Below are 12,192 nucleotides of genomic sequence, written 5' to 3'. Positions count from 1 at the left end.
TTCAGAACAAAAAAAGTTTTTTAAAAAAAATCTCAGGTGGCACTTGTAAAAGCGGAGAGGCTTGTTTTTCCAAAACCTTTCCCTTCAGAGTGAAAAGTTATTGTACATGTGCCAGCCGGTACTTTGGCAATGGACAGCACTGCCAAAAGCCCAGCTGAGAAAACAAACATAAAGGACAATGAATTTTTTTTTAAAAGCTTGAACAATGTTGTGGTGTAACAGGAGAGCAAAGAAAATGCTCTTAAAACCTATCTGCTTTCAATCCTCTGCATCAGGACCTTGTGAGACATGAAATACAAGGCTGAATTGCTCTCGCCTACCGTCAACAAGAAGAAAAACAGGTGATAAAAATCTCTCCTTTAGCCTGTACTTTACTAAAATGCATAGTACAGAGACACTTGATTCAGGCCCTGCAGCTAGGCCTAAATTAGCACTGGGTCATGAAGTGAGGGCGAATGCTATCCAACCTCCGGGTTAAGATTTCACACCCGGTATCTGTGACTAAAAGAGTGTGTTCAAACTGTGCAGACCGCTTGCCATCACGTGTCACTGCCGTCCAGCCGTCAGGCCAAGTTTCATCTTGCCACCCACCTAACAAAACCAAAAGATTAAAATTAGGCATCAGAATTCTTAGTGAGAAAAAAGCAGGTTCTTTGGTTTTGCACAAAGACAAGCTAAAATACTCAAATACTGAAACGGAAGAAGTTACGCGGCATTCTTCCAGTGGTGGTGGAGGAAAGTGTCATAAAGTCGCAGCTGAGTTACGATGACCCCTTAGGCCTTTCAATGCCAATGTTTTGGTACTGCCTGCATATTTCTGCATGGCAACCCTGGACTTCCTTGGTGGTCTCCCATCCAAGAACTAACTAGGGCTGACCCTGCTTAGCTTCCCAGATCCGATGAGACTAGGATAGCCCAGGCCATCCAGGTCAGGGCATTCTACCAGTACCTTCACCTTTTACTTTAGCCACAAGTCTGCTATGCATTGTCTTCAATATTCACCCTCCCTTACAAGCCTCTTGACTAGGGCTGTCGATTCAATTCGTCCCGAACCGAAAAACAGCCGAATTTCCCCTGATTCAGCATTTTTTAGTTCGGATGGAACCGAACTCCAAAAAGGCGGGAAAACGGGGACCTGAATTCAGCGAGTTCGGGGTGTTCGGCGAATAAATTCGACGAATTTGGGGTTTGGCGCAGCAGCATAACCGTCAGTAAGCAGCATTCTCCCGCGGCCAATCAGTGGCCAAGCTGGGTCTTCTTCCCCACCCTTAATGTGCATGTCTGACAATGGGGGTTTGCAATTAGCAGAGCTTGCCGCCCACGCCCAAAGCTCCCAGCCCCGACAAACAGCTGAGCTGCGGGGAGCAAGGGCGGGGCAAGTGCGAAGAAGATGGAACAGAAGACATCCACAGTAAGACCCATTTTGGGGCTTTTCTCTATAATTTTTCTCCTGTGTGTGTGTGTGGGGGGGAAGCAGAGTGTGTGTGTGTGGGGAGGGAGCAGTTTCTGTGGGTGGGGGGGAAAGCCAAAGGGGGCTTTTGCCTGTTCTGCGGGGGGGTGCCCCCTGATGGAACAGAAGACATCCACAGTAAGACCCATTTTGGGGCTTTTCTCTATAATTTTTCTCCTCTGTGTGTGTGGGGGGGGAAGCAGAGTCTGTGTGTGTGGGGAGGGAGCAGTTTCTGTGGGTGGGTGGGGGAAGCCAAAGGGAGCTTTCGCCTGTTCTGCGGGGGGGGGGGTGCCCCCTGAGTCTCTCTCTCCCTGGTTTGAGGGGGGGGGGCTTCAGCTGTGTGTCCTCAGGTTTTCCCTCATTCATAAGATCGGTTAGGTCTATTTTGATGCTTGCTCAAAACTGGTTTTCAAATTGTGACTTAAAGAATGCATTTGCCTGGTCCTGAGTCCGATGCAAAAGGGGAAATTCCACCCCCTCCTGCTCCTTATGCATAGCTAGCTGCCTCTGTCCCTTTCCATGGTTTGCAAGCTCCCAGGTGTCAGGTGTTGCTTTGCATGGTTGCAAACGTGTTGCTTTGCATGGTTTGCATGGCTGCAAATGTGTTGCTTTGCATGGTTTACAAACTTCTTTGCACCTGCCCCACCCTTTCTCCCTGCAGCTCAGCTGTTTGTCGGGGCTGGGAGCTTCGGGAGTGGGCGGCAAGCTCTGCTAATTGCAAACCCCCATTGTCAGAGATGCACATTGAGGGGGGACCCCTTTCGGGGCCCATATCTCAGCCCCCCCTTACCCAATCTTTACAAAACCTGGGGGTTCTTGCAAGAAGGGTCCCCTCAAGCTACGCTGAAAGTTTGGGACCTCTACCCCCCAGAAATGCCCCCCGGAGCCGTGGAAAGGCGCGATTGTGTTTGTAATGGCTTTATTCGGCCGAATTTTTCCCCGAACTCCGGATCTCATGCCGAATTGCACGGACCCGAAGCGGGGGAGTTCGGACTTCGGCATTTCCCGAATAAAAACGGGCCGAATTTTGCCAAATCTGAATTTTACCGAATTTTTTTTCAACAGCCCTACTCTTGACTAAGGCTGCTCCTTCCCTCCTTTACAGTCCTGTGACTAGATAGCTTCCTATGTGGCCTTCTATGTCTAGAAAATGTTGGATCTTTTAAAGGTGTGGGCAGTAGCTTCGGGGGGAAAGAAGAGTAAACATCTAGGCTATTTTAGCTGTTCAGCAAATGACAAAGCTATTAGTGATGTGCAAGCTTCTAGTAAAAGATATATAACTATATGCATGCTTGTACAAGTGAATCGTGTTCCGTGCCAAATTAAAGGTATGATCTGTACAAGACATATTGGATATTTAACGCATAACGAGAAATGTAGTTTCACAACTATCTCACATTTTAATGCATTTTCTTTGATGACTAAGATACAGCAGTTGCTGCACACAGAAGCAAGGATGAAAGGGATAAAACTGATTTGTGCTGATACAATATGCCCCTTGCAAACCATCATGAAGCAAAGGATCCATAAGCCCGTTAATGATGCTGTCGTAGGACAGAACAGAATTGCCAAAAGGCCTAAAGATGCTGCAGAGCACAGAATTTGTATCCCATGAGTTGGATCTTCTACTCAAAGCACAGCCTTGTGCTGGTAAAAGGCTCTGACATTCACGGAATGGAATCATAGCAACATTAGCAGCGAGTATTACAGTGAAGTCAGTCCTGGAAATAATAGCTTCGTAATCCAAATCAGAGAACAAGGACAGCCTACGCTCTTGTGGATAAAGACTCAGGGCTGCTTGATTTAACACACTTACGAGAAGGCTCATAACAGTAAAATGAAGCCAGCTTGCCGTTCAGTGGGACTCAGATTCAAAATTCTAATCTGATGAAATGTATGTTATTTATTACATATCTGAATTAACCCCTGCCTCTACCTCATACTGCTTCTTATTAGTTTTAAGCAGATTACTAAAATATTAAAAAAACTATACCACATCTGAACAGCTGCAAAAATCAATCACACGGGGATAAAATTTCACAACTGAAAGAGTGATGGGTCAGTTTTGGGCACCACAATTTAAGAAGGATGTAGACAAGCTGGAACATGTCCAGAGGAGGGCAACAAAGATGGCGAGGGGTCTGGAGACCAAGTCCTATGAGGAAAGGTTGAAGGAGCTGGGTATGTTTAGCCTGAAGAGGAGAAGACTGAGAAGGGATATGATAACCATCTTCAAGTACTTGAAGGGCTGTCATATAGAGGATGGTGCCGAGTTGTTTTCAGACCAGAACCAATGGGTTGAAATTAAATCAAAAGTTTCCATCTAGACATTAGGAAGAATTTTCTAACAGTTAGAGCGGTTCCTCAGTGGAACAGGCTTCCTTGGGAGGTGGTAAGTGCTCCTTCCCTGGAGGTTTTTAAGCAGAGGCTACATGGCCATCTGTCAGCAATGCTGATTCTGTGACCTTAGGCAGTTCATGAGAGGGAGGGCACCTTGGCCATCTGGGCATGGAGTAGGGGTCACTGGGGGTATGGGGGGGAGGTAGTTGTGAATTTCCTGCATTGTGCAGGGGTTAGACTAGATGACCCTGGTGGTACCTTCCAACTCTGATTCTATACTATTATCTTCTAATAAAAGAAGTAATGTCTCCGCTTGATCTATATTTTGGAGCAAAGGAAAAATTAAGATTTCTAGCCTCAGTAAAATAGTTACATTCAAACATTACATGATGCAGAGTATCTACAGTCACATACTCTATCAGAGTAGGGTACCTTAAGACTATCTGAATTAAAGGGCATTGATATTTGAGGGCTACATAGTCCCTTTATCATAGTTAGCAGTCCCTTTATCATAGTTAGCACTTCCTACACTTGAGCAGGTGGCAAAAGTTCAGAAAATGAATTTGTTCAACTCACAACGTTTGGCCGTACTCTAAACTTAGCGCCACTCCAACCCCACTCCCCAGGAGCACTCTTTGACTCAGACCATGATCCAACCCTGCCAATCCACTTTTCGCCTTGCCTGGAAGCAATGGCTGCAAAACGAGCAGCAACAGCAGAAGAGGGAAGACCCTGGAAGCCAAGGTGGTTCCACTCCTCTGGTCAAACACCTAAAAATTAATGATCCATGTACTAGGGATTCATGGGAAATAGTAGCCCTGGGAAAACTACATCTCCCATGATTCCAGGTACACTGCAAACATTCCAGTCACCAAGCAAGAAGGAAAGAGGCTTTCAGAGTGCCCTTTCTGTTATCACCTCAGCCACTCCTGCAGGTGTTGCCAGCCAGGGAAATGATGGGGCAGCATTTGGCAACCCATGTGGGGGTGGGGGCATTTGGTAGCCCTCTTGCTGCTGATGTCATCGGGGTTGTCTTGAGTTTGGAACTGGACTGCGGGGGAAAAGTTTGCTATTTCCAGTTCAGACAAAACAGCTCAGTTTACCTTAGCCCAGTTCTCAAATCAAGCCCAAATCAAGTTCAGTCAAATTCACTTCAAGAAAGGTTATAGTTGGACTCAGAACCTCTTAGAGGCAGAATTACCTTCACAGATCATTGGTTCTATTGTAAACCCATGACCAGGCTTCATCACACCAACAGCTTTATTTTCTGAAAAGAAAGAAGAAAGAGGGAGAACAGGGAATAAGAACAGCAGGGAATAACGAGGTAATGTTGGGAAAGCTGAATTGCTTGTATGTTTTTGAACAGCCTAGCACTAGAAAAACACTAATTACGCCACAGTACTTGGCTGGTGTGTTCCGTGTCACAAAGCTATAGTTATGTTTGAAGAGAGAAGTGTGCAGTTGATACAGGAGGGGAAAGGATGTTGCATAGCTAGTAATTTTACTTTTTAAAAACATTTTTATTCTCTAATCATTAAGATACAAACTAACATACAATACTTCACAACAGAAAAACAACCACCCCCCCAAAAAAAAAAAACATTCTAAGCGTGCAGTTTTCTGAGGTGGTGTCCCATTTTCTCTTGTGAAGCCAAACAATATGACTCTTCAACCCTGTTGAAACTATGGGCACTTTCTGGAACTTTGAAAACAGGTTGTGGACGCCATATTGGGAATCACTACCATAAAAGTAAGGATAGTAATGGCCATACCCCTACAGTCATAGCAACAGCGAGATTAAGACCACCTTTCACTCTTGCATGAACCTTGGCTAGATTTCTCACCCTTTCAATGTCATTCCAGTAAAATGAATTCAGAAAGTATTCACAAGCAATGGGATTTTGTTACAAAATACAGGAAATAGTTTATATTTGTTAATTACTAGTAATACCAGCATGCAGTAGACATTTTGGTAATACTTACTGGCATAATGCGGCACATTGGGAGCAGTATGGAAAAGTTTATGGATCCCATGCCCACAGTAACTCCGAACCACTGAAAATCCATTGGCTTGAGCATGCTTCTGTATAATATTTCCCAACTCTCTATATCGAACACCAGGTTTTACTGTAAGGTAAGGCATGTGCTATTTTACTAAAAGGCATTCAAAGACCACCCCCACAGTCTACTTTAAAAGGTCATTATTTGCATTTGTACTTGCACAAGAGCCCCCTTCCCCCGCACAAGAGCAGTGTCAGAATTTATGACAAGAGAAATCTAAAGGGAGGGACCCCTCTGATCTAATACTTCAAACAAAATGGAAAACTACTTGTATTGGGACAGTTACGATGGAACTGATTATCTACATAACACACAAACTTACTCCTTCCCTGGCGACTGTATGAGTAGGCTTTCCTACTTATAGCTTTGTCCTCAGAACGTGTCAGGTTATTTAACTTTGGTCATTAACTTTTCAATGTCATGTGCTCTCATGATCATTAAAAAAAGAAACCCTTGCACATGCCAAATGTTCCATGGGACACCCCACACACCAGGTCAATTCATGGATTTTAATTGGGGGTGGGGGAAGAACAGCTCACTGGCTGCGCTTTTCAGAATTTGAAATGTACTTTAAAAAAATTACAAGTGAAGGATTCAGATTAAGTGTCTGAACTGGTCTCTGTAAACCCTTGCTTATTTTACATTTACCACAAAGCAATCTTATGCAAAGGTAACCCAGTCCTAGCGTGATAAATGCAGTGTGTCAGTCATATGTCTGGCAAGAAATCCTGCACAATGGTTTTAAATTTTAATGGAAGAATTTCCACCTAAGTCTTCACTCCAAATGGGGTAAAGCGTTTATTGTAAATTACTTTTCAATAGGAGTGAATGAAATAAAATTATAGCTTTCCACAACAATTTGTCACAAGACATGATCTGGGATTAAGAGAATTCAGAACGACGGCTGCTGCCAAGGGCTCTGGCATTCTACTACTGACATATTCAAGATCCAACATTCAAAAAGGAGAAGTGGAGTGACTCCAGCAATCCCTTACCTGCATCGATGGCTTGCATTAGGCACTCATAGGTTGTCTGAACTAGTCTCTTTGCACCCTCATCAACTTCCCCAACATAAAATGTCTCATTGAGATCCCCGTGATAACCATTACGATAAACTGTAATATCCACTTGATGGAAAAACAAAAACAAAACTGTAGTTGTGTTCCTACGTTTGAAGGCATAAAAAGATAACGGCAATACACCATAAAACTAGCAAGCACTGAGAGGAAAAGAAAATACTCTGGGTTGGATCCAGCCAGCGTTTTCACTCACTTAGCCAAGTCCTCTTCTTTCCACCAGTCCTATCCCATATGGCTTTATGGCTTTCCGTCCATGTAGATCCCGATTCCCAGCATAGCCTTCTTAATGATCAAAGAGGATTGCTCCCTTCCTTTCTCATGAGTGGAAAATCTGGCTGGATCCAACCCTTTAACAGTGCAAACCTATGCAGAGTTACTCCAGTCTAAGCCCATTGATAATCAAAGAGCTTAGAATGGAGTAGCTCTCCATAAGATTGCATTGCAAGTGATTGTCCCACCAAAGTCCATCTGGTCATCTGTCATTCTCAAATATGTTCTTATGATGGGCATAATATGGAGGAAGGGTCAGAATTCAGTAAAAACCAAGAATGATTCTAACTGTGGCCCACAAAACCGAAGTGTTGTAGCACCAGGCAACAGAACACCTGGTTTTGCATCCAAGAAGTCCTAGGACTCAACCTCCAGTATCTCGAGTTAAAAACAGAAATCCAGCAGGTGCCAGGAAAGTCCTTTCTCTTCTCAAGGTCATGGAAAGCTGCTGCTCATCAAAGTATACAATACTCAGCTAGATGGACCAAAGGTTTGACTCAGCACAAGACAGCATCATAAGTTTGGGATGAGAAGCAAACTTCGTAAAGGATATAACTGTAAGTGGCAAGATTCAAGCCACTCATTACAGAATAACAATTGAACAAGTCAGTATCCCATTTATCCCACTGTGAACTGTGAAAATCCCTGCATATGAACTAGATGCCAAAGAAGTACATGAAAGCTTTCAGTCCAAGCAGAACACTTGCATTCTCTCAGGCACGCTCTCCCCTCTACCCCAACATACTTCAGCATTAAGAGATATTCCTGTAAAACCAAGAACATCCCATGGTCCCTTAAGATCCCATGTGTTGAGCACTCCTGCCCACATACATCCCACATATCCCTTCTCACCATCTATAGTTAGTCATTGTGCCAGCACCAGCAACACCAGGAATCAATGCTCCTCGGCCATTTGGTTAAGGTCTGAGAGTCAACACCGTGTTATCTGTTTGGGACAACAATTGCTACCATCTACCATAATAAGCCACTATGTTCTGGCACAGCATGTCTACACATCAGGCTTTTAAAAATGTTTACAGCAACCCACATTTAGCATAGCCATGTGCAACTGGGAAAGAATTAGCTCATAATAACATGCTATGTTTCAGACTGTTTGCCTTGAACATATTGGGCATAATGTGTACTTTTGTTTCCCTTCGTTTATTACAATTGCAAGATGGGATTTATATGGAATTTTTAATTTTCCTGGTAGGCACTAGAAAAATGAATCATAGCCTAAACCCAGTGAGAATGACTTTCTTCTGACCAGTTGACCCTACTCAGTCTCAAAGGCAGCTTGCTATGTAGGAGGACAGGCTATTGTTCAAAGACATTTAACACCTGTAGAACTGGTTCCATGTTTTCTTGGATTTCAAAATAATTCAACACAACTCTTTTGGCACAGCAGGGACATGGGCTACTCTAAGGTTGATTCCACAAAAAGCTTTTGTGCTGCACTGCCTTCTCAACTGCAGCCATTCTTCTAGGGGGGCTACCACATGACATTATCATCCCGTTGTCCGTTTTTGGGGTTTTCCCTGGGGGTGCTACCACATGACATCATCATTCAATTGTCCCCTTTTGGGTTTTCCCAGGCTCTGCTACTTTTTCTAAAACCTCTGTTCTAAAAAACTGTACCCAAAGTGGGTTTGGGGAAATTGTGGTAGGGAAGGTGCAGACTTCTATATCTCCCACCTATCCATTTACCCCAAAAGCCGCTGGAATGCTTTCTGCCTTTGGGGGGGGGGGGAAAAGGATGACAGTAGCAAATATATTGCAACAATATTAAAGTGCTGTAAGTGATGTACAACCTATCAGTAAGGAAGACAAGAAGTCCACCAGAGGTGGGGAGGGTAAAAATGCAGGCCAGCATTCACAGCAGCAGCGAGACCAAAACAAGGGATCATCTCTGGGCAGATGCAACTTAAGTCTACACTGAAACCATTAGCCCATTACCTTTCTCAAACAACATACAACTCGCAAGGGTACAATAAACAGTGTGCAAATTCCCTGCACTTGTTAGCAATCCATACTGTCGAGGGCGGAGGGGGGGGGGAGAACAATCTACATCCTGCTTTGCCAAAAGGGTTAAATGAATAATCTTGGAAGGGGCTGTGAAGCTTTCCCCCCACCCCCAAAAAAAAACACCTGCTAAAATATCGAAATGCAAGAGAGCGCTTTGGCATGTACAACAATAAAATTCTGTACCATTAAAAACGTTATTTTATCATTCATAGCACTAGCCAAAAGAAATAACTCCATTAACATGAAGTCTGATCAACTATTCCCTTCAACAATAACCTTCAAGATCAACAATTTTCCATGAACAATATGGAACTGGAAAACTCAAGGGGTGGGGAAAGAATGTGTATAAAATAAAATATTGATTATAATTTGTCCAATGATGATGTCCCTCAAAATAATCACCATTGTTTTAGGAAGATACTACAGATACACTCTTTTCAAGTTTCCTACCATTAACAATATCTCCCTCTTGTAAGCGCCGCCTGTCTGGAATTCCATGGCATATCACTTCATTTACCGATGTACAGCAAGACTTAGGGAAATTATAATAATTCAGCGGGGAAGGATAGCAATTTCTGGCAATGCACGCCTGTAACAGATTTTAAAATATCCACATTACTCTTAAATAATGACAAGAGTTTTTGCAAAGGCACATGTTGACCATAAGCATTAATATCTGGTTACACACCTCACTGAAACCAACAGTACTCACATCCAAGTAAGCATATTTAGAATTCTACCAGTAACCTGCTATGGAAAAAAGCATTCTGATGGTGCGGAGCCTTTGCCCTGCACAGAATTCCTCCTACCTGAAGAGTTAGAAGCATAGAATAGAATCACAGAGTTGGAAAGGACCATCAGGGTCATCTAGTCCAACCCCCTGCACAATGCAGGAAGTTGTGTGGAACTGAACACCCTGTCCTGCACTATACATACAAGTGTCCCAATCGTACACACCTCAGGTATCTGCAAATATGTTTTCAAGGATGCCTAACTAATTTCCATGGAACTGTCTACCAATGAATGTGAAGGGTTAGGGCTGTTATATGGCTGAGAGGCTAAGCTTTATATCAAGAAGTCCTTGGATTACATCTCACTACTGCCAAGCATGTATCAGGCAAGCCAAGCAAACACTTCCTGTGCCCAACTACAATACAGAGTTAATACCAATTCATTTTATAAGGAAGGGGCTGTGGCTCAGTGGCAGTGCATCGGCTTTGCACGCAGAAGGTCCCAGGTTCAATCCCCGGTATCTCCTGTTAAAAGGATCAAGTAGGAGGTGATGTGAAAGACCCCCTCCCTGAGACCCTGGAGAGCTGCTGCCAGTCTGAGTAGACAATACCATATAAGGCAAGCTTCATGTGTATGGCGATTGTAAAAATTACTAATTTAATGTATGTGAAGTGCTTTGAACATTTAAACCTGAAACATAAATGCTAATCATTAATGCCCCCATGTAAGCAAGGGTTTGCTTTGTTTTTGTTATCACGCTCTCAGGTTTCTGGGGGGCCCCCAAAAATGTAACGTAAGACATGCTAAGATCACACACAGCTATTTTCACTTGAAGGAAAACAAAATACCGTATTTTCCGGCGTATAAGACGACTTTTTAACCCCGGAAAATCCTCTCATAAGTCGGGGGTCGTCTTATACGCCGGATGTATGAGGGCGGGTGCTGAATTCCGAGCCGGACTGGAGAATGCTGAGGCGGGGTTGAGACTCGGGCCTCCGGGGCCTCGCCAGCCTGCATGCTGGCTGCGCCGCCGGCTTAGTGGGCCCCTGTGTGCGTGGCCGGGTTCATGCAGGAAGGAACCTGTGACCTTCTGCAAGCGGGTTGGTGCCTTTGTGTGTGTACGGGGGAGGGGCATGAACCAGGAACTAACCTGGGACCTTTTGTAAGCCGGTGCGTGCCTCTGTGTTTGCGGGGAGGGGGGACCGGGAAGGAACCTAGGACCTTTTGCAAGCAGGTGCGTGCCTGTGTGTGTGTGTGTGCGCGCGCAGGGGAGGGGGGGAACCGGGAAGGATTCCATGTTCCTTCTCGGCTCCCCCCCTCCCCTGCACACACACACACACACACACACGCACGCACCGGCTTGCAGAAGGTCCCAGGTTCCTTCCGAGTGGTGGGGGGAGGGAGAAAGACGCTTCCCCCAAGGCTGCCCCTACAGCCGCAGTGTGCAGGAACATCGCGGCACACTTCAAAAAACCCTTTCACTGCCTCAGCTGTTCCTGCACGCCGTGGCGGCGTGCGCAACCGGGCTTCACCCTTCCCGCCTTCCTACCCCGCCCCCAGAGTCGCCTAATCGCCTCCCGTGCGGATGCTCCGCCGCCGGGAGCTGCTTGGCTTCTTCCCTTCTTCCCCCCTCCCTCTTGCCACTCAACAGCTGACAGGCGGCGAGGGGGGGGTAGAAGAAGAAGCCAGCCGCTCCCGGGAGCCGATTAATCACTCTGGGGGTGGGGTGGGGCGGGGAGGCGGGAAAGTTGAAGTCCAGTTGCGCGGGGTTGCGCGCGCCGCCAGGTGTGTGTGTGTGTGTGTGTGAAGGCTTTTCTCTCTTCTTCCTTTTTCTGTCACTCCTTTCTCTCCCTTTCTTTCTCCCTCTTTTTCTGTCTCTTTCTTGGTCTGTCACACTCTGTCCTTTTCTTTTTCTCTGTCCTTTTCTTTCTCCCCCATCCATCTCTCTCTTTTTTTCTCTCTCTCTCTCTTTCTTTCTCTCTCTCTCTTTCTCTCTCTCTCTCTTTCTTTCTTTCCCTCTCTTTCTCCCTCCCTCCCTCCTTCCTTCCTTCTGCCATTTATGCATGGGAAGTTTTGCCTTGGATTTGCCACTCTATAGACTAGATGCACATTTTCCCAATCTGAATTCTCAAAACTCAACAATAAATCCCATGCAGAGTTTTGAGAATTCAAATGGGAAAAATGTGCATCTAGAGAGCAGCAAATCCAAGGCAAAACCTCCCATGCATAAATGGC

The 12,192-nt window shown here is 45.0% G+C and overlaps 1 protein-coding gene across 1 annotated transcript in view; it reads right to left on the bottom strand.

Annotated features, from left to right (window-relative positions):
* Positions 1-414: 414 nt before the first annotated feature.
* METAP1 (methionyl aminopeptidase 1) overlaps positions 415-12,192 on the bottom strand; it is a 29,214-nt gene continuing 17,436 nt past the window's right edge. The window contains exons 7-11 of the mRNA XM_056855414.1: positions 9,676-9,814; positions 6,847-6,978; positions 5,774-5,917; positions 4,992-5,057; positions 415-591 (exon numbers count right to left, since the gene is read on the bottom strand). Of these exons, the coding sequence (XP_056711392.1) occupies positions 428-591; positions 4,992-5,057; positions 5,774-5,917; positions 6,847-6,978; positions 9,676-9,814 (645 nt within the window). The 3' untranslated portion in view covers positions 415-427. The remainder of the gene's footprint in view (positions 592-4,991; positions 5,058-5,773; positions 5,918-6,846; positions 6,979-9,675; positions 9,815-12,192) is intronic.

The sequence above is a fragment of the Euleptes europaea genome, chromosome 9 (assembly GCF_029931775.1).
Source record: "Euleptes europaea isolate rEulEur1 chromosome 9, rEulEur1.hap1, whole genome shotgun sequence".
NCBI classification, from domain to species: Eukaryota; Metazoa; Chordata; class Lepidosauria; order Squamata; family Sphaerodactylidae; genus Euleptes; species Euleptes europaea.
The sequence above is the reverse complement of the archived record's forward strand: the minus strand, read 5'-3'. Positions and strand labels throughout refer to the sequence as shown.